At 35.8% G+C, this 27541-nt stretch overlaps 3 protein-coding genes and 1 long non-coding RNA gene across 4 annotated transcripts; 1 reads left to right on the top strand and 3 right to left on the bottom strand.

The window, feature by feature from the left end:
* Window positions 1–8345: 8345 nt before the first annotated feature.
* Window positions 8346–9499, bottom strand: LOC118060314 (metalloendoproteinase 5-MMP). Its single transcript, XM_035073533.2, has one exon. The coding sequence runs from the start codon at window positions 9497–9499 to the stop codon at window positions 8561–8563; it is 939 nt and encodes a 312-aa protein (XP_034929424.1). The 3' UTR covers window positions 8346–8560.
* Window positions 9500–11855: 2356 nt separating this feature from the next.
* Window positions 11856–12782, bottom strand: LOC118060331 (metalloendoproteinase 5-MMP). Its single transcript, XM_035073548.1, has one exon. The coding sequence runs from the start codon at window positions 12780–12782 to the stop codon at window positions 11856–11858; it is 927 nt and encodes a 308-aa protein (XP_034929439.1).
* Window positions 12783–18979: 6197 nt separating this feature from the next.
* On the bottom strand, window positions 18980–20052 carry LOC118060313 (metalloendoproteinase 3-MMP). Its single transcript, XM_035073532.2, has one exon. The coding sequence runs from the start codon at window positions 20016–20018 to the stop codon at window positions 19080–19082; it is 939 nt and encodes a 312-aa protein (XP_034929423.1). The 5' UTR covers window positions 20019–20052; the 3' UTR covers window positions 18980–19079.
* A 5727-nt stretch (window positions 20053–25779) lies between these two features.
* Window positions 25780–27263, top strand: LOC118060312 (uncharacterized). Its single transcript, XR_012170643.1, has 3 exons — window positions 25780–26070; window positions 26321–26358; window positions 26718–27263. It is a non-coding gene; the product is annotated as an uncharacterized lncRNA (long non-coding RNA).
* Window positions 27264–27541: the final 278 nt, after the last annotated feature.

Raw genomic sequence — 27541 nt, 5'->3', positions numbered from 1 at the left:
CAGAGGATACCTTTTCTTTTATATTCTGAAATAAAATCGCAGGAGCTCATACATGCATGCAGTTGTCTGTTGTTGGCGAGCAACTGCAACCGTGCCATGTATGTCTGCATATAAATCTCTTAATAAAGATCACTTTTTAGAGCACGTTTTTACTCTAAAATTATATTTTATAGATAATCCCTCCACAAACACTAATAAAAAGTGAATATATCATTTCCATAAAAAACAGGATTTCATCACTAAAAAGAACTTCAAATAAAATTAAAAAGAAATGAGCTTGAACTTTTGAAAATGTCTGACTTAGAACAATCCGACGGACATTGGTGTAGAGATTCCTGAAGCCTTGAGAAAATTTATGGGTGGAAAAAGAATTCCAAATTTAACCATCCACATTAGAAGAACCTAACACCTATTTTGGGAATCACCTCACCTGGTCCTTGTCTTCAGTCTCTAATTCGTTATTGCTAATCTAGTTGCTTTCAATTACCAGAATACATGACTGTTCTCCAATCATTTTATAACACGGTCTATCTCATTTTGATTTCAAGTTTAGTTTACTCCATGGTCAAGTTATTACGAATCAGAATTATTGTCAACTTTGTTTCGTAGAATGTTTCAATCCTGAAATGATTTCATAGCTTAAAGTTAATCGATATAAAAGTAGCAATCATCACATTGTAAATCTGTGATCGAAATTTATTGATTTCAGGTTTGGTTATCAGTGGCAATATGTATTACTTTTTCACTATGACTTTATTCATGGATTTTCATGTGCATTGTAAATAATAAAAAAGGGGTGAGTTCTCCACTCAAACCCGACAACTGAAGGGGAGTCCTCAATTCTATGTCTACAAATGACAGCTACAACCTTTCCCAATTTTTATAGCCATTTTTCGTCTTGTTGTGATGCAATCACACACTATTCAATCAAAACCAAGTGGAGATTGTTTTGGAAGAAAACTCTTGTAAGCCATGTGCTAGCATTTTTCGCCGCATCTGAAGATGTTTTGGAAGATTTGGCTGCAAGATTTTTAAATATATGAAAATTCTGAGGTGAATTTCTTGGCTAAAGCTCCTAAGAAGCTTTTGTTACCTTCTCAAAGTTCATTTAGAGGTGTATTCATGCTCTACATGTATTTGTATCACATTTTAGTTATCGTATTTGCTTCAAATTGTCCATCGAGTGTGGTATTCAAGCACCCGATATTGCTTCTGACTGTTTGTGACCACTACATGTTCATTTTAAACTGATTCTTTGTGGAATCAGCATAGACAGATGCTTATTTTGAGCACTCAGCTTCTTGTTTTTTTCAATTTGTCTTTGTAATATAAACATGGTAAGTACAAAATATACATATGTTTAATATTATTTCGTTTGCACTATACTTTTTAATATATTTTGACTTTATTGGAAGTTATTCTTACGAGCTTAGCGTGCCTAAGAAATTTTGTGAATTAGTTGCTTAAAGGTAAGAATTTCTACATTTTACTTTTCAGACCTTACTTCTTGTAACAAGTTTTTCATCGAGTTATAATGTCAGAATGTGAGCATTTGATGTATAAAAGCTAAAGTACACATATAAGGTTTTTCAGGAATGTATCATGAGCAGAAATTCGAGTTTATTTGGACCTCTAATCAAACTTGCAAAATCAGGACGATATTCTACTTCCAGCAGAATTCTCTGTTTTCACACTACAAATTCAAATGAGCATATCTAGAGCTACGAATATTAAAATCATGTGATTCAAAAGCTCAAAATCATCTACACACCCAGGAATACAACTTTTATGGGGGTGCCAACTCAAATAAAATCACTTTGAAGGCAAACATTTAGGCACAAGCTAAAGGACAAGATTAGTCTCCTGATTTGATGAGAAAACTAAGAGGAGCATCCCACTATGATTGAGAGTCTAACATAGAAACGATACATAGAACCAAGAAAAGTTAAATTCAAGTCTCTAACATTCATGAATGAAAGAATACAGTTGAAATAGTAGGATATTACAAGAAACCAAGTTAGAAAAACAAAGTCTTAAATGCAGTAGAGTCTAAATTGCAGCAAAATTATTATAATAGCAGAGGTCAACTTCTCAACACGTTCTAAGGGATTTAACCAATCTTAATGGCCAAATGAAAAAGAAGGAATAATAATATTAAGGACTCCTGATCAGGAGAAGAATCCTAACAAAAAGACAGTAGCTAAGAGAGGAATGAAGGAAGCAAATCATGTCAAAAACAACTCTCTTATTCTTATCTACAACGTGTTGTTCTCTTTATTTGTTTAATTGCAGCAGCTATGAACTAAACTTTAGCTTTCGGTTCAAGGGAATTGACAGCAATCCCCATTATTAAGTTGTGAAAAGTAACGTTCTCATTTGTAATTCCTTTCATATTCAAGTACTTTATTTATCCTTGTTTCATAATTATACTACTAATTTCTGTTCATGCTTATTAAATTTTTTTGAGATGGTATATATGTGTTTTCTAGTTTCTTTCAATTCATAATTGTTGTCGGGACTAGAAATAAGAAAGAAAAAAAAAGGAGGTGAACTTGATTGCTGGAACTATCACTTTAATTTATTATGGAGGACTACGCTAAGTTAAATTGCTCAAGCTTTTAAACGATTACTTTGAATAAATTTTACAAACTTTTCTCATAAGGCTACTAACTGCCGAGTGAATTAAAGTTGCTTCTTCAATATTAAAGTCGCTTGATGGTAAGAAATTGATTAGAAAACTTTATGTAATTAATTTACTCATAATCTCCTGGATTCCTCTTTAGCTTTAAAGGGCATTGAATTCATTTTCATGAATTGAAAGGATATTTACTTTAACTTCGATGATCAATAAATTTATGAGAATTGATGTCTACACCTTTGAACTGAGCCAACGCCATAATTAATTTAGTAATTTTGTTTTTAGAATTTTGTTTTTTTAATATTTTATTTAAATCCCTAGTTCTTTTTTATTATTATTTCAATATATTGTAGGAAGATTGAATGAAATTTGCATTGTGTTTCACCTGATTTTCACGATCATACTATAAATTTATTTTATTTGTAAAAGTAAAGTTAGAATTACATTTTGAAGGTTTCGACTACCGACCACAAGGCATTTTCATTGTCTCAGGCCCGGACACTGTATGGATTTCAAATGGCAATGCAGAACATCCATCCTGGTAGAGCTTTGTGAGTGAATTTAAGTTGGAACACTTTTTCTCTTATGGTGCATTGCAAATCTCTTGATTTGGGAAATTTTTTGCTTCTCACCTTCAGAGATGTATAGTTTGCTTTTGGAAGACGTACATTAAGACTCGAGGGAGAAGCGTAGGTTGTTCAATACTACTGAAAACCATTCCTTGTGTTGCTGACAAGGCAGAGTGGACACTGAATTGGATTCAGAAAGAGTACACCATTCTTCTCTGATTCTTTCAAACAGTACATGAAAACTTTGCTAAGAGGATTAGAAGTACTGTCTGAGCCTGTGTTCCTGTTGGAACACATCCTTTTAATGATTTCTCACTCTTCAACATTTTAAGTTCCAAGATTTTAGCAGAGACGCGTGTTGCTTTTGCTTGTATTATCTTTTTTTCTCAGGAAGGTAACGTTCTTTAAATACAACAACAAAAGACTGTTATATGTTATTTGTGATATTTGATCTTTCTTTCTTTTTTCCTCGTATTGCATTCATATATATTGCATATTAAGATTTTATACAATGTTTGCGTATTGTTGGTCTCTGCTTCTGCGCTGTTTTCTGGCATAAAAAAGAGAGCCTTGATGCCAAGTTTGACATTCTCCGAATGAACTGATCTAGAGATAATGAATATTTATGGACCTGAAATTCAATTTGTGCAAGAATAGAAGACTGTTCAGTGTATCAACCATGCAGATGGCCTAACATCCACTCGCAGTGATGCAAGGATGGTGTGCTTTAACACCCCAGAACAGGCACCAAGGTTTTTAATTACAAGTCAGACATTCGAACACGGTTTCGAAGTACAGATCTATTTTTATTCAATGATGCAAAGTGTCTATGATATTGTGGGAAAAAGAAATTTAAATCTATTAATTCAAAGTGTAACTGCAATAAGAAATATTGACTGAACAACCCAGTTTGTTGTGCAAGTTTTGCCCATTGTTAGCACACACGCGGAGTAGAAAGATATCTGTGTACATAAATCCTAGTAGTAGTTGATGAACATATGCTCAAGGAGACAAAGGTTTAAGATAAACAAATCACTAAACAAGCGCTAGTGTAAGAAAATTCCATGTACGCCGTCAAAGTGGACTTCAAATAACAAATATACTAAAAAAATCGTTCAAAGTTGATGAACATATGCTCAAGAAAACATTTTGGGGGTGTCGAGCAGTGTTCACGCACTCCCAAAACACGCGTTCCTTAACTTTTGTTTTCATCAATTGAGTCCTCCACAGTACCGCCACCCTCCACACAGAAAAAGAAACCCAAAACACGCGTTCCTTTCTATAATAGGTAAGATTTCCAAGTGAGAGGTACTAGGAATTTAAGAAACCTTTCAAAAACCGTGTCTCGTTACCTTTAGCAATTCATTGCCATACTTTTTCAAAAACCTTGTCTTGTTACCTTTACAATGCCTATATATAGGGTTACCACTTCAAGCATTTCCAGACACCAAATCATATAGCGAGTGACACGCATAAACATACAGATACATTGAGCCGTGAGAGTATAATCTGGAAATGGCAAGCCCCAGAGTGTTAGGGACAGCTTTCCTGGTCTTCCTTATTGTAGACCTCGCCTTTGCTGCTAGGACACTGCAGTCAATTAGCGGAGGTGGAGGTGGAGGGCAGGGAGGAGGTGGTGGTGGTGGATCTGGATCAGGACTTGGGTCGGGTTATGGTTCCGGTTCTGGATCCGGGAGCGGTGAAGGATATGGTGCTGGTGGTCGTGGAGGAGGAGGAGGCGGAGGCAGTGGCGGAGGTGGAGGTGGTGGAAGTGGCGGAGGCAACGGGTCAGGTTCTGGCTATGGGTCTGGTAGCGGCGCAGGCTATGGTTCTGGTAGTGGGATAGGTGGCGGCCAAGGAGGTGGTGGTGGTGGTGGCAGTGGAGGTGGTGGTGGAGGAGGTCAAGGCTCTGGATCAGGAAGTGGGTCAGGCTATGGAAGTGGAAGTGGAAGTGGAAGCGGTGGTGGCAAGGGTGGGAATGGAGGCGGAAGAGGAGGAGGAGAAGGAGGTGGTGGGGGTGGAGGAGGAGGATCTGGCTCTGGCTCTGGCTCAGGCTCGGGTTATGGTAGCGGGTCTGGTTATGGCTCTGGATATGGAGGAGGGAAAGGTAATTAAAGCTTTCCATGAACACAGAGGATACCTTTTCTTTTATATTCTGAAATAAAGTTGCAGGAGCTCACACATGCATGCACACAGCATGTTGGCGAGTGATTTCAACTATGCATGTACGTGTATTACTATCGATAAAGTCACTTTTTCTAATGCTATAAAATAAAAGAACACATTTTACTCTAAGAAATATATTTTATGGATAATCTCTCCGCAAAACCAAATCAAATGCGAATGTATCGTTTCCATAATTAAGAACAATTAGATCTCATCACAAAAAAAGAAATTTAAATAAAATTAAAAGAAGAGAGCTTGTACTTTCTAAAATTGAAAGTTTCCTTACAGAGCTCAGGATAGACGCAATGCCAACTTTAAATAAAATTACTTACCTCTCTCTACAGAAATGTCACACGGAGTTTTTGATCCCTCACCGGAGACGGACAAAAGACCATTAGAAGTTGCAAGAAGTGAGCTTGACAACCAAAGAACCACCTGTAGACAAGTCCTATTTGTATTTCATAAAATGGGCATTCTTCGAATCAGAAATGTCCCATGACAATTATTGGCATTTAATGCTCAGTCTTAAGACAAACTATATTTTCAAGAAAACTATTGTCATTTGCTATTGAAATTACGGGAGAAAAAAGAAAGAGGATAATGTTTCAAGGCACAACCACTTTAGTAATCAGTAAAGATAATTCAGAATAGCAGATCCCCAATAACAAAAAAAAAAAAAAAAAAAAAAAAAAAAAAAAAAAACCTATTTCTTGTTGCGCTCAGATTATTAAAGCACACCAAAAATTCATGAATTTTTTTTTAATAACTCTAATGGATGCCTTTAAAAAAAAAAAAAAAAAAAGGAAAGAAGAAGTTTTTAAAATTGTAATAATTGCTGAATGTTACAGTTCTGCTATGAAATGAGTATTCTGTTTAAAGCAATTTGTAAGTTTTCAAAAACTTAATTACTTGGCAAAAAAATTAACCTTTTTTCATATGGCTGTGTGGATAATACTTTTCAGTCTTTATGGCTCTAAAAGATAGGAAGTTACTTTCACCTTTTTTCCGAATTTACTTTTCAGGAAGTTACTTCGTCTGGCTTGGATTCCATTGCGGAGACCATAACGACGGTGCCGCCTTTGACGGCCCTCAGGGACCATAGCCCATGCTCCTCCACCAACTAGGAAGGCATGAAATAGTACATCTTCTAGCTTGGTCTTGACCTGTGCAAACAAACATCTCGAAAATGTACGCTTGACCCTACATCGAAGAACTTTTACAATTTTTATGGTTTTTGCATGAGATCTGTTCATGAACTCTTACAATATTGCTATTTTGCATGGAGCTTTTATAAAATAAGCTTAGAAACTTCTACAATATTGCTCTTTTGCATCTCATAAAAACTTTTGCTTTTATGAGAGGGTGCAGACTATAGAGGCTGAGGCCCAGGTTGTATCTAATTAGGCCTTCTGCAGCCTTTTGGGTGGGGGAGACTTTAAAGGCCTTGCAAATACGGGCTTGGAGTGAAAGTCGAAAACAACACGGAATGTAATTACTTAGTTTAAAGAGTAAAAGTCAATACCTATTAGTAAAGTCAATGAGAACCTATACTTTAGAGGTCCATTGGTTCTTTTTTCCTTTTCAAGCAAGCAAACATTGTAATTCCTTCCCTCCTTGTATTTAGGTCATAATTCTCTCTCTTTATGTGTTTTTTATATATAATTAAGAAGAAATTAAATTTATGGCTACGTATTAAAATTTTTATTTTAGAAGAAGATAGAATGCCCTCATTTTTTTATAAACAAAACGATCGCAATTTATAAAATGCATTGTATAGATAATATCATTTTAATTCTTTACATGTAAATTAAGTTTTAAATTATTTTTTTGATTTATTTAATTTGATTCTTAATTAAATTTTGATTCTAAGATTCAAATTAATTTTACACTATCAAGTTTTTAAAAAACCTCTTTGCTATTAGCATGTTTTTAAGTATGATTCTTGATCTTAAATATTTGAAATTTTGTTTTTAATTGACCTTTAAACTTCTATTTTTTTTTAATTTTACCCCTGTTTTCAACCAACTTTGGCTCTAGATTCACGCATCTTTTGCGAAAAGATTCCTAGTCTTAAATTTCTTCAATTTAGTCTTTAATTGACTCTCTAAACTTTGATTTTCTTTGTAACTATATCCTTGATTTTTACCCAATTGAGCTTGAGAAAATTAAATTTGATCATCTAAAATTTTAAATCTTCTGAATTAAACCTAAATTAAGCTTCCAAACTTAATTTTTCACCAATTATACTCCTAATAAAATTAATTTGACAAATTAAAAGTATAATAAAGTCTTTACACCTAATTATATATTTTAATTTGATCCAAATTAATTGTTAAACTTAATTAAAACTTTAATCGGGCTCATGATTAAATCAAATAGGTTTATTAAAAATCTAATTAAGTTCGCACTTAATTTTTGTACAAATTCGTCTGATAATCATTTTAATTTATCCTGAAATCTCAATTTGTCTTTTGATCTTGAGTATAATAAGGTGCAATTAAGTTTTTAATTTTATTCAAAATCTGAGTTTAGTTCTTACATATATAGGCAACCCTTCTCAACCTCTTTTTATCAAATTGTCGGTGTTTTTATATTTTTTTGTTGTTTTTTCTCTTTAATTTTTTTTATCTGATTTTTTTAAAAATAATAATAATTTTGGAAGAAACTCAAATATTATTTTCTCCATCGGTCAGGTATAAGAGAAAGTTTTCATGCGTGGACGTGTTCAATTTGTGCCATATCAAAACAAATTGGGCAAACTTGTTTCTATATTTGAAAGGCTTGTCCACAGATTACAGCTGATAAACGCTATGCTCTGTGTGCGATGGACTTGGAGACTAGAACCGATCCCAATTCACATACATTAATTAAATATAGAGTACAGTATGGACGGAATTATTATGCCTGCGGTAATGCTCTGTGACACAGACAGCAGGCGGCTGGCTGCACAAATACACCTTGAAGAGACTCGTCCAAATAATCAGCTTTTATTTGTATTTTGCCAACATAATTTATTTACAATCTCAAAGAAATGGTTTCCTACTTTGCAAATAAAGACTCTAACCACCTCTCTAAGATCGATCAGGATGGCCTAATTAAACACAAATTCGTAACTCGAAACTGATGGAAATTTATTCTTAATTTAGATAATAGAAACTGCAAGCATCATTCTCCTTTCATACGTGCTTCAATTAGCGAATCTGTATAAAGCTCGTACACCCTGAATATCATCCGCACGCAAATCCCTTTTCGTAATCCCAAAAGAAATTCTGGAAGACATGATGGCATCGGCATTTGAATCATCATTGTGGTCGAGACCGAGAAGATGTCCTATTTCATGCACGGCTACAGATTCCAGGTCCATCTGGTTAGGTCCTGGGTCTTCACTCCAATTTTCTTCGGCATCGAAATGGAAAATTGCATTCCTAGCTGGTGAAGTAGCATGGGCTAAGACCCCTTGAGGACCGTCGAAGGCGGAACCATCGTTATGGTCTCCGCGATGGAATCCGATTACAATATCTGCAGGGGAGCTACCGGTAACTTCCTGAAAAGTGAATTCGGTGACCTGAGCCCATCTTTGAAAAGCTTTTGCGCAGATGGACCTTATGTTCTGTGCAGCCGGGACTTGGACACTGGAACGAAACGTGTACGTCAGTTGCCTTTTTGTCCATCTAGGATTTCCAGGAATGAAATTGTAGTGAGCCAGTGTGTGGATGGACTTGTGAGTATGGTAATGCTTTGTGCCATTGACAACATCTGGCACGCCACATCGAGGCTGCATCATTTCGTGCACTGTATTGTTGTCTAGGCTTCCTGTAACGTTCAAATGATGGTTCTGCTGGTATGCCTTGACTGCAGACTCTAAAAGATCATCGAACTCATCGTCATTGGCATGGTCATGGCCCTTCTTTCCTTGATGACCATAGTTCAAGTATCCAAATTTCTCAAGATATCTTTTTAGCTCGTGAAGCCCTTTGACAGATTCGTTCTTGTGGCATCCCTCCAGGTGTTTGATGAACCCAAAAGGATCTCCACTCGGTTTTGATTGGATGGTGCGTGATTGCATCGCGACAAGAAGTAAAATGGCTACAAAAATCGGAAAACTTCTAGCTGTCATTGTAGACATGATCAAATCCAGGACTCTCCTTCACTTGTGGGTTCGAGAGGAGAACTTATGGATGCTAGACATTGATAATCTGGCTTGTTTATATAGCGCTCCTGCAGGGCAGTTAATTCCCTTCCAATCTCGACATTTTAGCTTCCTTGTTGAACGGGGAAGTCTTTTTGCCCGTTAAGAGGGTTTAAGGTTTGGTTTAGAAACGCGTCCAGACGTTGTTTTTCTAAATTTTGAAAAAGTAAATTGTTGGAATAATAAAAATTCTCTCCTTTTTTTTCTCTTTGTTTTTCATAAGTTTTAATTCTTCCGATGGACCACTAAATTGTCTCTGATTGTAGTATTTGTCAAGTCTTCCTTGCTAGAACCTAGAGCATGGAAAATGGAATTAAAACTCTTGTTTGTTTGGCCAAAATATAGAATTCATGAGTCCTTTCTTCGTTCTTTCCAAGCTCGAGCTGTTGAGTTTCTTGTATCAATATTTCATGTATACTATTGTTATCCAGGAAAGGGGTTTTGATTAAGTTTTCTCCATGGATTCCTTATGCCTTTATTTTTTAATTATGTATTAATGTGTTGGGGAGAGAATTTGAGCCATGTTCTAGAATTTCCACAGTGTGGGAAAACAGACAAGTCAAGTAGCAAGTCTTCATTACGAGTTTTCCGTGTAAACATAGTTTTTCAATTCAATTTTTGTCAAAAAAAATATTATTTTCTTCTATTTGTTAGTCTGCATGAGTTGACGTAGTAATCCTGGATTGATTTAAAGACGTTTTAGAAATCGTTGTTGAAATTATATTTTTTTAAAAATAAAATAAAATTATTTTATTAAAAAATATTTTTTTAAAAAAATATTTTAATATATTAATCTTAAAAATAATTTTTAAAAACTAAAAACTATTCATTTTAATATATTTTTTTAAAAAAAAAACTTTGAACCACAGCCTCCTCCTACAATCCTACGCACCAGCAATACTTCAAATTCTTTATAACAAATTTTTTTTTTTTTTTTCCTTTCTTAACTGGCTAACCCATTTTGCTCAGTGCCTATCTTTTGTATGCCAGAGGTTGCAGTTGGGCTTTTATCCAGTAACAATCTTTTTAGACGTTGAATCTGGGTTTTCACCAAAACAAACCCTTACAGAAAGGCAGGTGTATGGGCTCTACGTCAGCCCAAGTAGGTGCAGAAAACAGAAAAAGGAATTAGAGGCCCAGACTCCAGTATTAATTAACAGCCGTTAATGAGTCAACGGAGATAATCATCTCTAGTGGCTCGATGAGTCAAATTATTGTTACACCTTTGCTGCCTTTCGAAACCAATTTTATGCTGGAATTGATTTCCACTATTTAAGTAATTTAATCGATTTTGTTTTCTAGTAAATCTTTTTATTTAAAATAAATTTCAAAATTTATTCAATTTGAGTCGGTGAAAATACATTATTTATCAAACTTATTCTTATTTTTTTAAAGATTTTTTTTTCGAGCTTATGTGATAGAGAAGAATGTGATTAGTGAAATTAATTTTTAATGTATCAGCTGTGAAGTAAATCACATTTTAGTGTGATGTGCAAGTTCATTCATATATATATATATATATATATATATAAGGAGCATATTCGAGTACTTTGTTTTCAGCCATACTTGGGAGCTAGCCTCTTTCAGTTGGTTAGGACTTGTTCAGGTATGAACATGAAACTCCACATAAATATACAGTGCCTGAACCAGGAGATATCCTCGTAAAGGTATCCAGTATGATTTTTCAGGCATAAATTGACAGAAAGCTAACATGCTGTTGATGTGCTTATTATTACATTTCAATAAGAGGCGTTAAGGTATGGTTTTAATTTCAGTTTTGCCGGAGGTTTTGTCATTCATGGGCTAAAATTATTGGACAGGTTGCATTGATTGAAACTTCTGTACTGATGTAGAGGTTTTGTAATATTATTGGACCACTCGTCCTAACTTCATCTGGGTTTCGACCATCTGTGCTCCATAATAGCAGGTGATTTGGGGGGCTTAGAATTCTTATTTTAGAAGAAGAGAGAATGCCCCGGCCAGCTTCCTACAGATAAATTTTCCGAATTTAGTTCTAATTGCCACTGCTCTTTTGGTTGATTGCAGAACTCGAAAAATTAAAATCTGGTTAGCAAAATAGGCTTTTGTCAAACTCCAAATTTCCTGAACACTAATTATATCTAGAAAGAAACATGCAGGCTGGAAAACTTCAATTGCAATTATTCTACGATTACAAGGAGATAAGATTATGTGGAAGTGACTTCTTCACATATTTTAAAATCCACGTACAAATCCTTTATTTGCTAATACAACAACAGGCCGTAATAATCTTTTAGTTATATGTGGCTTTTAATCAAAGTCCATAGAGGTCACGGATACCTTCGATGTCATCCTCTTGCAGGCTCCTTTTTATCTTTCCATAATCAAAGTATGGATACATGATTGCATCTTGATGGTCTCCGCTGTGACCAAGCCCGAGTAAGTGACCTATTTCATGCACGGCGACGGATTCCAGGTCTAGCTCTAGACGTCCAGGATTGCTGCTCCAAGTTTCATCAGCATCAAAATGTAGAATCCCGATTGTTGGTCTAAAACCATGGGCAAAGATTCCTCCAGGGCCATCAAATGGTTCATCATCTCCGTGGTCTAGTTGGTAAAAGGCGATTTTAATATCAGCATCGGCAGAATTAGGCACTTCTTCGAACGAGAAGTCGGTAACTTGTGCCCATTTTTGAAAGGATTGTTTGCAAACAGACCTTATACTCTCTGCACCGGCGACTTGGACGGTTGCGCCAAACGTGTACTTCAAATGCTTTTTGGACCATCTGGGGGCTCCGGGGAAGAACGAATAGTCAGCATTGGCCACCCCATCAGAAGACTTGGAAGTATTGCGGTGCTTTGTGCTATTGAAGATATCAGCCACGCCACATCTAGGCTTCATCATTTGATTCACTGTATGTTTGTCTAGCCTTCCAGTGACTTCCAAATGAAAGTTTTGCTGATAGGTTCTGATTGCAGACTCCAAATGGTCATCGAACTCGTCATCGTCAACCTGGTTCAGGTTCTTGTTACTTGAAAGATCATAATCCAAGTATCCAAATTTCTTCAGATACTGTTTTACAAGGTGCAGCTTGGAAACAGATTGACCTTTTTGGCTTTCCACAAGGTTCAGGATGGATTTGAATGGATGGTGCCCAGTTGGTTCTGACTGGACAAATTTTATCAGAATCACTAGGAGAAGAAAAAGGGATACTAGAAATTTGAAGGTTTTTTCTGCCATACTTGGAAGCCTCTTTCAATTGGTTAGGACTTCTTCAGGTATGAACATGAAACTCCACGTACATAAATATATAGTGCCCCAACCAGAAGATATGATCTCCTAAGGGTATCCATTATGTTTTTTCAAGAATAAATTGACAGAAAGCTAACATGTCGTTGACGTTTTAACATTTCAATCAGAGATGTTAAGGTATGCTTTTCAACTTTTCCATGGATATTGTCATGTATGGACTGAATTCTTTCAATTATTGAACATCGTGACACTAACAGAATCATTACATTTACATTTATTCACGGACAGAAATATTTCATTAAAAAAATTATTATCGGTGATTTTTAATTTATTAATAATAAAATTACTGATAAATTTACCAATAGATAAAGGAAAACAAAAAGTTGAATATACTGAATTCATGAATTGATTGAAACTACGTAGTGATGTAGAGGTTTTCGTTATTATTGGACCAATTATACAAATTTCACTTCAAAACAGAAATATTTTGTTTCTTTCAATATAATAAAATAATTTTAAAAATTTCTTCACAAATATTGTATTTGTTGAATAGACTGGAATCAATATATAGTGTGATGTGATGATATTTTTTAGCCTTTTCGTTATAATGTGTGGCTGAAAGCCTAAAACCATTCCACATCACTCAATTATTATTTTCTCCATCGGTCAGGTATCAGAGAAAGTTTTCATGCGTGAGATTAATTTTTTTCTTGATTGGTTCTTAAAACAGGTCACTCATATCCATACCTATCTGTTCATGAGATTATTTTTTTTCTTATAGCCTTTCTTTAGATTCAGATTCTAGATAACGATGATGAAAGCATGCAGTTTACCTAGCAATTAAAAATAATACCTCGAGAGAATAGGTAATTATTTGTAATGATTTTTTTTCTTTCAATAAAGAAAATAGTTCATGGGGTTCATGCTCACCGTTTTTAATGGCTCAAGTGCCTTGAAACGACATCCAAATAATACAAGAGGGATAATTCATAGTTAAGCTGAGGTGGTCTTCTTGTTCAGTATAAGCAAGATAGCTAAACCCTATATTGCAACCCAAATCAATGAGAAACTTACACCCTCAACCTTCCCTCAGTGGCGTGCACAGTTTGAAGCCCTTTTAATTGGCTACAATCTCATTGACTATGTTACTGGTGATAAACCATGTCCTCTTCAAGACAACTCCTCTGTTTCTTCTCTTCAAAAATCCCATTGGGTCCGGCAAGACAAGCTGATTCTAAGTGCCATCTTAGCCTCCACTACACCCACCATAACACCATTTATCTCTGCTGCAACAACATCCCAAGCTGCTTGGTGTAAATTAAACACCATGTATGCCAGCAAATCACGCAGTCGTGCCATGCAATTAAAAGAGGAACTTACTTTAATCAAGAAAGCCAATCGGTCAATTCAAGATTACGTGCACACTGTCAAGGCTCTTGCTGATGAGATTGCACTCATCGATCATCCCATTTCAGAGGATGATCTTACTCTTTACATCCTAAATGGTTTGGGACCCGACTATAGAGAAATTGCAGCGCCAATCCGGGCACGGGAGCGCCCACTGTCTTTTGAAGAACTGCATGACTTACTTGTCAGTCATGATTGCTATCTGCGTCGTCTTGATGCCACCACACAGCAGCTCATTGCGACAACCAATTTCTCCAATCATCGCTCGTCCTCCAGCTCTTCAAATGGAGGTAATGTCTACAGGAACTTTAACAAACCAACCAAAGGAGGCTACTCTAAATATGATGGTCCTCCTGTTTTGTCACGTTATAATGGTAACCCACGTGACCACAAGAAGCACAACCAATCTAATGGTCAACGCCGGTATTCACCAAAATGCCAAATATGTGATCAATTTGGTCACACTGCTAAGCATTGCCCGCAATTCAACTCCTGTAATGCCACGGTTAATTGTGCCTCCACATCACAAGTCAAGGATACTAAATGGCTTGTTGACTCTGCTGCTTCTCACAATATCACTAGTGATCTTGCAAAATTATCTGTTCACTCTGAATATGATGGTACTGATGAGGTTGTCATTGGTGACGGATCAGGTTTGCGTGTTTCACATACTGGATCATTAGCATTTCATTCACCCACTCGTACCTTTCATATCACTGACACTCTTTGTGTTCCGAGTATACACAAAAATCTTATTTCTGTTCATCAATTTACTCTCCGAAACAATGTCATTATTGAATTTCACCCATTCTTTTTTCTTGTCAAGGATCAGATCACGGGGGCGGTTCTATTCAAAGGTGTATGTGAAAATGGCGTTTACACACTTCCAGATTCACTGGTATCCTCTCCAAAAATGGTTGCAAATGTGCATGAACGGACGTCACTTGATGGGTGGCACAAACGTCTATGTCATCCGTCTCAAAAACTTGTTACAAAAATTATCAAGTCTTTTTCACTCCCAATAAAACACAAAGATCAAGTATCTCATCTTTGTACCTCTTGTTCAATCAATAAAGCTCATAAGCAACCATTTCGTCCTACTAGTCTTGTTAGTCATGCCCCCCTTGATCTCATTTATACCGATGTCTGGGGACCCTCCAATACAATTGGTCTTGATGGTTCACGATTTTACTTGATTTTGGTTGATCATTTTACCAAATATATATGGTTTTACCCCATGTCCAATAAATCTTGTGTCAGCCGCATTTTTCCTCAATTTAAACACCTTGTTGAAAAAAAATTTCACACCCAAATCAAAAGCATTTATTCGGATAATGGTGGTGAATTTGTTGCCCTCAAACAATATTTTTCTATACATGGAATCAGTCACTACACCACTGCCCCCCATACACCTCAACAAAATGGTGTATCGGAACGTCGTCATCGTCACTTAGTAGAAACTGGTCTGAACCTACTACATGATGCATCTCTTCCTCTATCTTACTAGCCTCATGCATTTTCCACAGCTGCTTATCTCATTAATAGGCAACCAACTCCCCTGCTCAACCATAAAACCCCATTTGAAATCTTATTTCATCAACCCCCTAATTACCTCAAATTAAAAAAAATTTGGATGTCGTTGTTTTCCCCTCACAAAACCGTATAATACCAATAAACTTCAACCCAAAGCCACCGAATGTTTGTTTCTAGGATACTCTACCACTCAGAATGCATACAAGTGTCTAGATCTATCCACCAACAAACTTTACCTTTCTCGCCATGTCCTGTTTGATGAAAGTCACTGTCCATTTCAAACACTCTCCCCTGCATCCAGCTCTCTTACTCCCTCCTCTTCGACAGCTGTGCCACTCATCGATGTACCCGCTCCACCGCAACCTTCACCAGTGATCTTGGATCGTAATGCCATTTCTGCATCACCTTCAGGTATCGCCTCTCCTCTTCCTTGTTCTGTTGAAGAAAATTTATCATTTCATTCTTCTTGTTCTAGTCCTATTGTAATACATCATGGTGAGGCCTCACCAATCATCACCGATGTTGATGTTCCTGCTCCTCTTTCTCCCAGTATGATTAATGTTGTTAATCATACTCAACCCCAGCGAACTCATTCCATGATTACTAGATCATTGAATAACATTCACAAACCTAAGCAATTTCATGTTGTTACAAAACATCCCCTCCCTCATGCTATTGAACCCAGTTGTGTGAGCCAGGCATTAGGTGATCCACGGTGGCGACAAGCCATGTCTGCAGAGCTTACAGCTCTGATGAGACACAACACATGGACCTTAGTATCTCCCCCGAACCATTGTCTTCCCATTGGCTGTAAATGGGTGTTTCGGGTTAAGAGGAACGCTGATGGGTCGATTGATCGCTTCAAAGCGAGACTTGTCGCAAAAGGATTCCATCAACGCCCTGGTCTAGACTACAAGGAAACATTTAGTCCAGTTGTGAAACCGGCTACTATTCGGTCTGTCTTAACCATTGATGTCACTCAAGGCTGGCAATTGAGACAACTTGATGTTAATAATGCGTTTTTGCATGGTCTGTTAAATGAAGATGTGTATATGGTTCAACCGTCGGGTTTCAAAGATGATATCCACCCTCACCATGTCTGTCACCTGAACAAAGCAATTTATGGACTCAAACAAGCCCCACGGGCTTGGTATTCCACTCTCAGGGGTGCCATTTTAGACTTTGGTTTTGTAAACTCAAGAGCTGATTCCTCCTTGTTCATTTATAAAACATCATCCGTTACTTGTTACTTCTTGGTGTATGTGGATGATTTGGTTATTACAGGAAATGATTCAGCCTTTGTCTCCTCCATCATTGCTCAACTCAGTAACCGGTTCTCTGTCAAAGACATGGGTCAGCTGCATTTTTTCTTGGGCATGGAAGTTATTCCTACTACCACCGGTCTTTTCTTGTCCCAGCACAAATACATCGGAGACTTATTAACAAAGCTGAACATGCATGGCGCCAAAGCAGTTGTCACTCCATTATCAACTACTACTGTCCTCAAGCTTCTTGATGGCACATCCTCGGTTGATAGCACTGAATACAGGAGTATTATTGGTGCCTTGCAATACTTATCTCTCACCCGACCTGACATTTCTTTTGCAGTTAACAAGCTGTCCCAATTTATGCATAAACCAACGGCTACACATTTGACAACTACAAAACGACTGCTTCGTTACCTGAAGCATACACTCTTTAATGGCATTCATATTCGCAGAGACATAGTTCCCAAATTCATCACATATTCTGATGCTGATTGGGCAGGTAATTGTGACGACCGCAAGTCCACTTCAGCATACATCTGCTTCCTTGGTTCTAATCCTATTTCCTGGAGTTCAAGAAAACAACGAGTTGTAGCATGATTGTCTACTGAAGTCGAATATCGCACACTTGCCAATGCTGCCTCTGAAATGTTATGGCTTCTAGCACTTTTTACTAAACTCAGCTACTCTATCTCAGCTCCTCCACAGCTCCTCTGTGACAATTTGGGTGCCACACATTTAAGTTTCAATCTGGTTCAACACTCACGGATGAAGCACATTCAGATTGATTTGCATTTTGTTCGTGATATTGTCCAGAAGGGTACTTTCCATGTTCATCATGTTAATACACATGATCAGCTTGTTGATCTCTTGACGAAACCTCTGCCTCGTCAACGGAAAGAACTCCTTCGAGCCAAGATTGGAGTAACCAATGGTGACTCCATCTTGCGGGGGCATATAAAGGATGATTCCTTGAATCATGTTGCAGATCCTGTAAGCCACAAATCTATCAACAATCAAGCACGTAACAGCTAGGAAATAAAAGGAATAATTAAGCATGTAACAGCTGGGAAATAAAAGGAATAATTAAGCATGTAACAGCTAGGAAATAAAAGGAATAATTATCTGTGTATAGTAACTTGCCTTTTTAGTTTTTGTAACCGTTAGGAAGAATATCCTTGATTTTAGTTTCCTTTGTTAAGAATAGACCATGCAGACTTTGTATATATAGCACACTAATCTTTGTATTACTGTGTGCAAGCAATACAATATTCTTCTGGCAAAATAACTCTGTGCACCAGCCTATCTTCATTAATGCTCACCGTTTTTAATGGCTCAAGTGCCTTGAAACGACATCCATATAATACAAGAGGGATAATTCATAGTTAAGCTGAGGTGGTCTTCTTGTCCAGTATAAGCAAGATAGCTACGTTTGTACTTTGTTGCTCGCATCAAGCCAAGAAAAAATCCGTGGAAGTGTTCAATGAAAAAAAATAATGATTGTTCTAGTTGTGGGGGAGAGAGGGTTTGCATATGACAATTCAATTTGTGCATTATCAAAACAAATTGGGCAAACTTGTCTCTGTATTTGAAAGGCTTCTCCACAGATTGCAGCTGATAGACGTTATGCTCTGTGTGCGTCTGTGCGATGGACTTGACCACTAGCTAGAACCAATCCTAATTCCTATACACTAAATGTCTTTTCTCTGGTGGACATCTTGGGTTTCGTCGGATGAAAATATAGAGTCCAGTATGGATGGAATTATTATGCCTGCGGTAATGCTCTGTGACACAGACAACATGCGGCTGGCTGCACAAATAGACCTTGAAGAGACTCGTCCAAATAATCAGCGTTTATTTGTATTTTGCGAACATAATTTATTTACAATCTCGAAGAAATGGTTTACAAAACAGTCTTAGGCTTGCAAGGAGATACTTTGCAAATAAAGACTCTAACAACCTCTCTAAGATCGATCAGGATGGCCTAATTAAACACAAATTCGTAACTGGAAACTGATGGAAATTTATTCTTAATTTAGATAATAGAAACTGCAAGCATCATTCTCCCTTCGTACGTGCTTCAATTAGCGAATCCGTATAAAGCTCGTACGCCCTGAATATCATCCGCACGCAAATCCCTTTTCGCAATCCCAGAACGAATTCCGGAAGACATGATGGCATCGGCATTTGGATCATCATTGTGGTCGAGACCGAGAAGATGTCCTATTTCATGCACGGCTACAGATTCCAGGTCCATCTGGTTAGGTCCTGGGTTTTCACTCCAATTTTCATCCGCATCGAAATGGAAAATTGCATTCCTATCTGGTGAAGTAGCATGGGCTAAGACCCCTTGAGGACCGTCGAAGGCGGAACCATCGTTATGGTCTCCGCGATGGAATCCGATAACAATATCTGCAGGGGAGCTACCGGTAACTTCCTGAAAAGTGAATTCGGTGACCTGAGCCCATCTTTGAAAAGCTTTTGCGCAGATGGACCTTATGTTCTGTGCAGCCGGGACTTGGACACTGGAACGAAACGTGTACGTCAGTTGCCTTTTTGTCCATCTAGGATTTCCAGGAATGAAATTGTAGTGAGCCAGTGTGTGGATGGACTTGTGAGTATGGTAATGCTTTGTGCCATTGACAACATCTGGCACGCCACATCTAGGCTGCATCATTTCGTGCACTGTAATATTGTCGAGGCTTCCTGTAACGTTCAAATGATGGTTCTGCTGGTATGCCTTGATTGCAGACTCTAAAAGATCATCGAACTCATCGTCATTGGCATGGTCATGGCCCTTCTTTCCTTGATGACCATAGTTCAAGTATCCAAATTTCTCAAGATATCTTTTTAGCTCGTGAAGCCCTTTGACAGATTCGTTCTTGTGGCATCCCTCCAGGTGTTTGATGAACCCAAAAGGATCTCCACTTGGTTTTGATTGAATGGTGCGTGATTGCATCGCGACAAGAAGTAAAATGGCTACAAAAATCGGAAAACTTCTAGCTGTCATTGTAGACATGATCAAATCCAGGACTCTCCTTCACTTGTGGGTTCGAGAGGAGAACTTATGGATGCTAGACATTGATAATCTGGCTTGTTTATATAGCGCTCCTGCAGGGCAGTTAATTCCCTTCCAATCTCGACATTTTAGCTTCCTTGTTGAACGGGGCAAGTCTTTTTGCCCGTTAAGTGGGTTTAAGGTTTGGTTTGGAAACGCGTCCAGACGTTGTTTTTCTAATTTTTGAAAAAGTAAATTGTTGGAATCATAAAAATTCTCATCTTTTTTTTCTCTTTGTTTTCAACAATCCCGATGGACCACTACATTGTCTGTGCTTGAAGTATTTGTCAAGTCTTCCTTGGTAGAAACTAGAGCGTGGAATGGAATTAAAACTCTTGTTTGTTTGACCAAAATATAGAATTCAGCTCCACGGTACTGGCTTCATGAACCAACAGAATAGAATACAGAGAACGATTTTTAAGATTACGTACCATAATCCGAGCTAAGTTAGTAGTTGAATTGTTCAAGATTTTGATTTTGTGAAATTCGTTTAATCCGAATAATTTTTTTAGAAATTCATTTTGTCGATCCAGCTTGATCGAATCCAAACCGACGGGTCTGATTTTTTTTATTATTATTATTTATTTTCATCCTCATTACTCGTACCGGACACCCTGGAATGAAAATCAAAATCTCCAACTCGACCCTCACAACCACCAACTCTGATAGAAGCAATCAGGTGCCCTTTCTTCGTTCTTTCCAAGCTCAAGCTGTTGAGCTTTGTTTCCTCAATCCTCACAGCCACCAGGAACGCAACAGAGTGGCGGAGTAGCAGACAAGAACACATCATCAAAGAGGCAAGTTTTGTTTATGTTCGGATCGATGGTCTTCATTTCTTACCCAGATTTTAGCCTCATAAAGAGTTTCTTTCATGTGCCCCGGTCTTTATACTTGATTTAGTACACTATTGTTATCCAGGAAAGGAGTTTTGATTAAGTTTTCTCCATGGGTTCCTTAATTTCTTAATTTATGCCTTTCTTTCGTGTTGCTGCATTCAAATTAGGCTAACATGTTGCTTTAGATGAATGTGGAAGGCTAATATAGATCCTGTCCTTATTCGTGATTTTTTAAAATTATGTATTATTTTGTTGGGGAGATAATTTGAGCTCCTTCTTCTGCATGGGGACGGATTGCCCTATTCTAGAATTTCCAGTGTGGGAAAACAGACAAGTCAAGCAGCAAGACTTCATTACAAGTTTGCCGTGTAAATATAGTTCTTTTCAATTCAATTTTTGTAAAAGAAATTTACTTTTTAGTTTCTAGTTTAATAAAAGTGAGAGAGAATGCTAAATTTGAGAGAGAAAAATTGACCAACAAGAAAAATCAATTTTAATGTTAAAATATTATATTTAATAAAAAGAGTTCAACTTAGATTTTTCATTTGTTTTAAAAACTAGATATAAAGTTAGAAAAATAAACTTATTTCGAGTTGATTTTAGATTTTTGTGTTGTTTTTTTATTAATATTTAACTGAAAATTAGTTTAAATTAACTAAATTTAATTGTGTGAATATAAAAAATAATTCAAAATAAAAATTAACTTATCTAAAATTATAAATCACCAAGTTAGTTTTATAACTATAATTAAAATTCACCTTTGTCTTTGTGTACAGAGAGACAAGGGTCACTTTCTAGCAATTCGCGATTTGAGGAGAAAGAAGGGACATGTGGTGGCACTCTAGAAATCATGTCATGTAATGCTAAGAAATACTTCATCTTGATTGAACAAGCTATATTGAAAAAATAAGATGATTATGTGCGTTTTCCTTGTATTTAAGGACGAGATTGACATCGTTGTAATTAGAGGTGTGCAAAAAAACCAAAAAACCAAATAAATCGATAAACCCAAAAAAAAATTAACCGAAAAAACCGAACCAAAAAATAAAACCGATCAAACCGATTAGAATAGTTAGAAAAAATCCCGGTTCGGTTCGCGTTTCGGTTTTGTAATGCAAGAACCGGTTAACCCGGACTAAACCGAACCGGTTCAAAAAAAAATGCACTATAAATAGAAAATGGTACTATAAATATAAAAAGTTATCCCCCCAGCCAGTAACCCTAGCCCCCTGCCTCTCCCTCCCCCTCAGCCCCTTCGCCTCTCCTTGTCCCTCTCCCTAGACTTAGAAGCAGCACCCTCTTGCCTCTTGATCCTAAGATGAATCTGAGTGTAGCGGATCTTGCTAGGCTTTGGTGCGAGAGAACGTTGATCTTTGTAGTTGAGGAAGACTTTGACTGTTGCAGCTAAGAATTATTATGAGAAGTTGAAAAGGAGTGGATGAAAGGGAACTGTTGAACTTGTTGAGAATGAAAAGGAAGACCATTACTTCCATTTGCTGGATCTCGATGGTGGCAAGGCTAAGGAAATGAGGCATAAGTTTGTTTTGTTTCTCAAACAATACTAGTTAAATCTCAAACAAGATCTTGTTAGGTTTGTTTTGTTTGATAGTGACAAGGTTCAGGAAATGAGGCATAGGTTTTCTAGGTTTTTTTGAAATCAAGAACCGAACCGGATCAAACTGAAACCGGTCGGTTTGACTCGGTTTCGGTTTGGTTTCGCTTTTTTTTCAAAAAAAAAACCGGTTTGGTTGTTTTTTATAGGTAAAAACCAAACCGAACCGAAAATGATCACCCCTAGTTGTAATAGATGTACATTAATTAAAATTACTGATTGTGATTGTTATTTGACATTCAAACTTTAAATTGGAAATTATATTTATGATCTAGAATTTTTAGGTTTTAAATTATGATTTGTATTTAAAATTGTGGTTAAATTTAGATTTAAATTTGAATTTTGAAATAAAGGAATTATTGACTTCAAATTAGTCTATTGATTAAGTTATTTTATGAGTTAATGTAGTAATCCTAAATTAATTTAAGATATGTTTGGAAGTGTGGTAGTGATTATTTTTTAAAATATTTTTTTATTTTAAAACATATTAAAATAATATTTTATTTATTTATTAAAAATTATTATTGATATTAACACATCAAAATAATTTGAAAATATTAAAAAATTTTTAATTTAAAATAAAAAATAAAAAATAATTTCAAGGCGCAATGTGAAACACTTTAAGTGACCTAACTGTCCCTGTTTTGTCTGGAAGCTATACTTCAAATTCTTTAATTGAGTTTAAAAAAAATAAATAAAATAAACTTTATAACAAAGTTTTTTCTTTTCTTTTCTTTGCAGGCTAGCCCATTTTGTTCAGTGCCTATCTTTTGTATGCTGGAGGCTATAGTTGGGCTTTTATCCAGTAACAATCTTGGTAGACGTTGAATCTGGGTTTCCACTTATAGAAAGGCAGTTGTATGGGCTCCACGTCAGCCCAAGTAAGTGCAGGAAACAGAAAAAGGAATTAGAGGCCCAGACTCCAATAGTAATTAACAGCCGTTAATGAGTCCACGGAGATTATCATCTCTAGTGGCTCGACAGCATTGGGGTGCTTGATGAGTCAAATTATTGTTAAACCTTTGCTGCCTTTTGAAACCAATTTTATGCTGGAATTGATTTCCACTATTTAAGTAATTTAATCGATTTTGTTTGCTAGTAAATCTTTTTATTTAAAATAAATTTCAAGATTTATTTAACTTGAGTCGGTGAAAATACATTATTTATCAAACTTATTTTTATTTTTTAAAAATTTTAATTATGGTTATTTTTCATGCCGAAATGCATCAAAATGATTTTTTTTTATTTAAAAAAAATTATTTTTCAGATTAATATATTAAAACGATCCAAAACATATAAAAAAAATTTTTAATTTTTCATAAAAAAAATACTAAATTTATTAGAAACATGAGTTAATCTACATTCTCAAACCCATCTACATGGAGAAGATTGTTGTTTTCAGCCATACTCGGGAGCCTCTTTCAGTTGGTCTGGGCTTGTTCAGGTATGGTCATGAAACTCCACATAATGTTTTTATTAAAAAACTTATCAAATTTACGGTCAAATAGTTAGTTTATAACTAATTGAAGAACATTCAGCAATTAAGCAATTACCAAATCAAATCTAGACAAACAAACAAAAGACTTTTCCACCCGCTGCACATTGGTTTCCAAATTTCTAAAGCGATCAATTATGAACATTTATGTCAAAAAAGTGAGGGGCTCACAAAAATATAATATGGATTGACTAGTCGGTCGGTCTACAATAAAACAAGTATTTTTTATAAATTAAAATTATGATTGTCGTACGGATTAGTTTAAATATAATATGTTATCGATATTATATGAGTTGACGTAGATTTACTTACCCAACAGCCCCTATTTTGTCTGAAAACTATACTTCAAATTCTTTAACTGAATTTGAATTAGAAAAAAAATAAATAAATAAACTTCATACCAAAGTTTTTCTTCTCTTATTGACAGGATAATCCATTTTAGATGTATTTAGGATTGTTATTATGTTTATTTTTTCAAAATATTTTATACTCATAAATACATTAAAACAATATTTTATTTTTTTAAAAAAAATTATTTTAAAATTAGCACCAAAATGTTTGAAAATACCAAAAAAACTTTATTTTGAAGTAAATAAAAATATAAACAATTTTAATTTTTTTTAAAAGTATTTTTGAAATGTAAAAGTAAAAACAGGGTATTTATCCAGGGCTTATTTTTTGAGTTTTTAGAGGCTATTGTTGGGCTTTTACCCAGTAACAATCTTCGTACACGTTGAACGTGGCCTTTCACCCGAAAAAACCTTTACAGAAAGGCAGGTGTATGGGCTCTACTTCAGCCCAAGTAAGTGCAGGAAACAGAAAAGGGAATTAGAGGCCCAGACTCCAGTAATAATTAACAGCCGTTAATTACTTCAGAGGCGCAGTCTCCACTAATAAAAACCTCGTGGAGCTGACCATAAATTTACCTAAAAGAAAAGTCGAAAGCCAAAAAATAGAGCACAGCTACAAGTCCCTCTGATTTCTTATTTTTTATGTTACAGTCATCAATCAATTAATTTTATTAATATGGTCCTTCTACTTCAACTCTTAATATAAACCCAAACAGGTCGTTTTGTCCAGCTCCACAAGCTAGATGCTAGTTCTTCTTTTCAAGTGGGATTTGATGTATCACTGCTTAATTTCTCTCATTTTATATAAGATAAGTAACTTTATAATAAAAATAAAATGAATATAGTTATCATATTTTTTTAATTAAATTATTATAATTCATAATTGATCTATTATATATATATATATAAATAACTCGTGTCAACTTAATCCTAAATTAAAAGATAGAGGGTAAATAATTGGTTCCACCTAATATGCCAATAGCAAGATCACAGGATACAACGATTTTAAATATAAATTTTTATTTATTTATTTTAGAATTTTAAAAATTTAATCCAAACATAAACACTTATTTAAATAAGAGATAATAATTACCATAATATCAAAAATGTTTTATAATATTTTTGGAAGCACCCACAGATATTAATTATAGAAGCATCAATTTGATGTACTAATTTTAGTTATGCAATAATATTAAAAAATAATTAAAATAAAATGAGTAAATGGAAAAAAAAAACAGCTATAACCACAGCAGCACACACCCGTCCCAACAAAAGCCAACAGAATTACGAAACCAAGCCCAGGAAGGAGGTGTGTATTAAGAAAAATTAAATGACGGTGACCACATTGAAAAGAGTATGAAAATAGAGCAACCTTTTGAGGCTAGTAGCCGCACCCGACCTAAACAGCAATTTTTAAAACACACCCACCCCTCCAGCGCAACCAGTCAGCCAGAATGAACCCATTGCGCATAGCTCACCGTCTACGATCTGAATTTTGACTAAAAAAATAGAGAAAGAAAACCAAACAGAAAAACACCCCTAACTTGGCTCTTCAAAATAAACAAGCTTACCATTCTCAAATTTCCTCTCTCTCGATAGCAGCAGCAGAAAGTGAACATAGAATGGCGCTGCTTTCGCGACTTAGGCATCCATTGACATCGCGCTTCGCACCTTCTATTTTCAAAGCTCGATTTCTCTCTTCCTCTCGATCCTTCGCTCTGTAATTTTCTTCATCTTCACGTGCCAATTGTTTAGCTTATTTATTTGTTTATTTCATTTTTGTGTTGATCAATCAATCGGCCAGTCAGTCAATTATTTCCTGTTTCATCAATCTTAATTGCAAAATTATTTATTTATTTAAATTACATGAATGAATGATTTCTTTAAAAAAAATATGTGGAAAATTGACGATGTCTTTCTATTTGCTCAATCCTCAGTTTAATTTTGATATTTTTAATTTCTTGTTACAGCTCTTGCTCTAATTGGATGTCAGTGGCTCTTTCTCAAGGTTTGCATCTTTTTACCTTTTACGTTTGTTGATTTCCTTAGTGGTTGTACAGTTGCTTTGGTGCTGAAGTGTTAAAAAAAGAAGGAAACAAACAAAGAAAGAAATTGGTGAAGTTGGAATTAGACGAAGTGAAAGCTAATTTCAGTAGGGATTGTTGATTTGTTTATTGAATTTTTTGGACCGAGAATCGGTGCCCAATTTGATTAATTTACGGCACATACCTTGAATTGGTCTCTTTAATTTTTTCTTTTCTTTTTATATTTTATTTGGAGCAACCTAGCTTGCAAATTCTTGCTGTCCTTTTCTTTTTTGTGTGTGCTCAATTTTGCTGGTTTTTCACTGTTGGTTATGTGCATTAGGTCTGCATCAGTATTTACAGTCAGTGGAGTACACGATGATAGTTCTTTGAAGCTCAAGGTTAGTGTTGAATTATGTGAGTTGTTCTAATTTAGACTTGTCCGTTTTCTGATGTTGTCTATTGCTTTACAGATGCAAATTGGTGTTCGGCATTTCTCATCTTCTGGTACGTACCTCATTTTAATGCAATTCCTGGTCTTTCCTGATATTTGTCTCTATCTAAGGGAATCTTCTGTTGTTGTGTAAGGGACTTGGTTTGGTGTGTCTCTGTTTTCTTTAGAATTAATGAAACCAGTATGCTCTTATTTTAAGTCTACGATCAGAACACTGATCTATGTTAGTTGGCACTGGGTTTATGCATCAGTAATTTTGTGAATGGATTGTGTGGCATGGAATTAATGAAACCAGTATGCTCTTATTTTAAGTCTACGATCAGAACACTGATCTATGTTAGTTGGCACTGGGTTTATGCATCAGTAATTTTGTGAATGGATTGTGTGGCATGGACTTTACTAGCTCCAAGTTGAATCTGGAGTTGCAGGTTCAAACCATGAAACCCAACTAAATAATTAGGATCACAAAGGACTTGGGTTTTGTAGTGTTTGTAACTTATTTTGCTACTCCCAGAGTAAGTGAGTCAACAACTCACATAATTTTTTACGGAATTTCATGTTGAAAATTGCATGTATTCATGCTGATATTTTTAAACTTGATGAATGCTTGGCAGAAAACATAATTTCATGTACCATGAAAGACTCTTGAAATATTTATTTTACGGAATTTCATGTTGAAGAATTGCATGTATTCATGCTGAATTTATACTGAT

Source organism: Populus alba, chromosome 8 (assembly GCF_005239225.2).
Source record: "Populus alba chromosome 8, ASM523922v2, whole genome shotgun sequence".
NCBI classification, from domain to species: Eukaryota; Viridiplantae; Streptophyta; class Magnoliopsida; order Malpighiales; family Salicaceae; genus Populus; species Populus alba.
The sequence above is the reverse complement of the archived record's forward strand: the minus strand, read 5'-3'. Positions and strand labels throughout refer to the sequence as shown.

What these genes read in the sequence shown, in the direction of transcription:
- LOC118060331 (XM_035073548.1), bottom strand. Translation starts at nt 12,782, where the DNA reads ATGGCAGAAAAAACCTTCAAATTTCTAGTATCCCTTTTTCTTCTCCTA.
- LOC118060314 (XM_035073533.2), bottom strand. Translation starts at nt 9,499, where the DNA reads ATGTCTACAATGACAGCTAGAAGTTTTCCGATTTTTGTAGCCATTTTA.
- LOC118060313 (XM_035073532.2), bottom strand. Translation starts at nt 20,018, where the DNA reads ATGTCTACAATGACAGCTAGAAGTTTTCCGATTTTTGTAGCCATTTTA.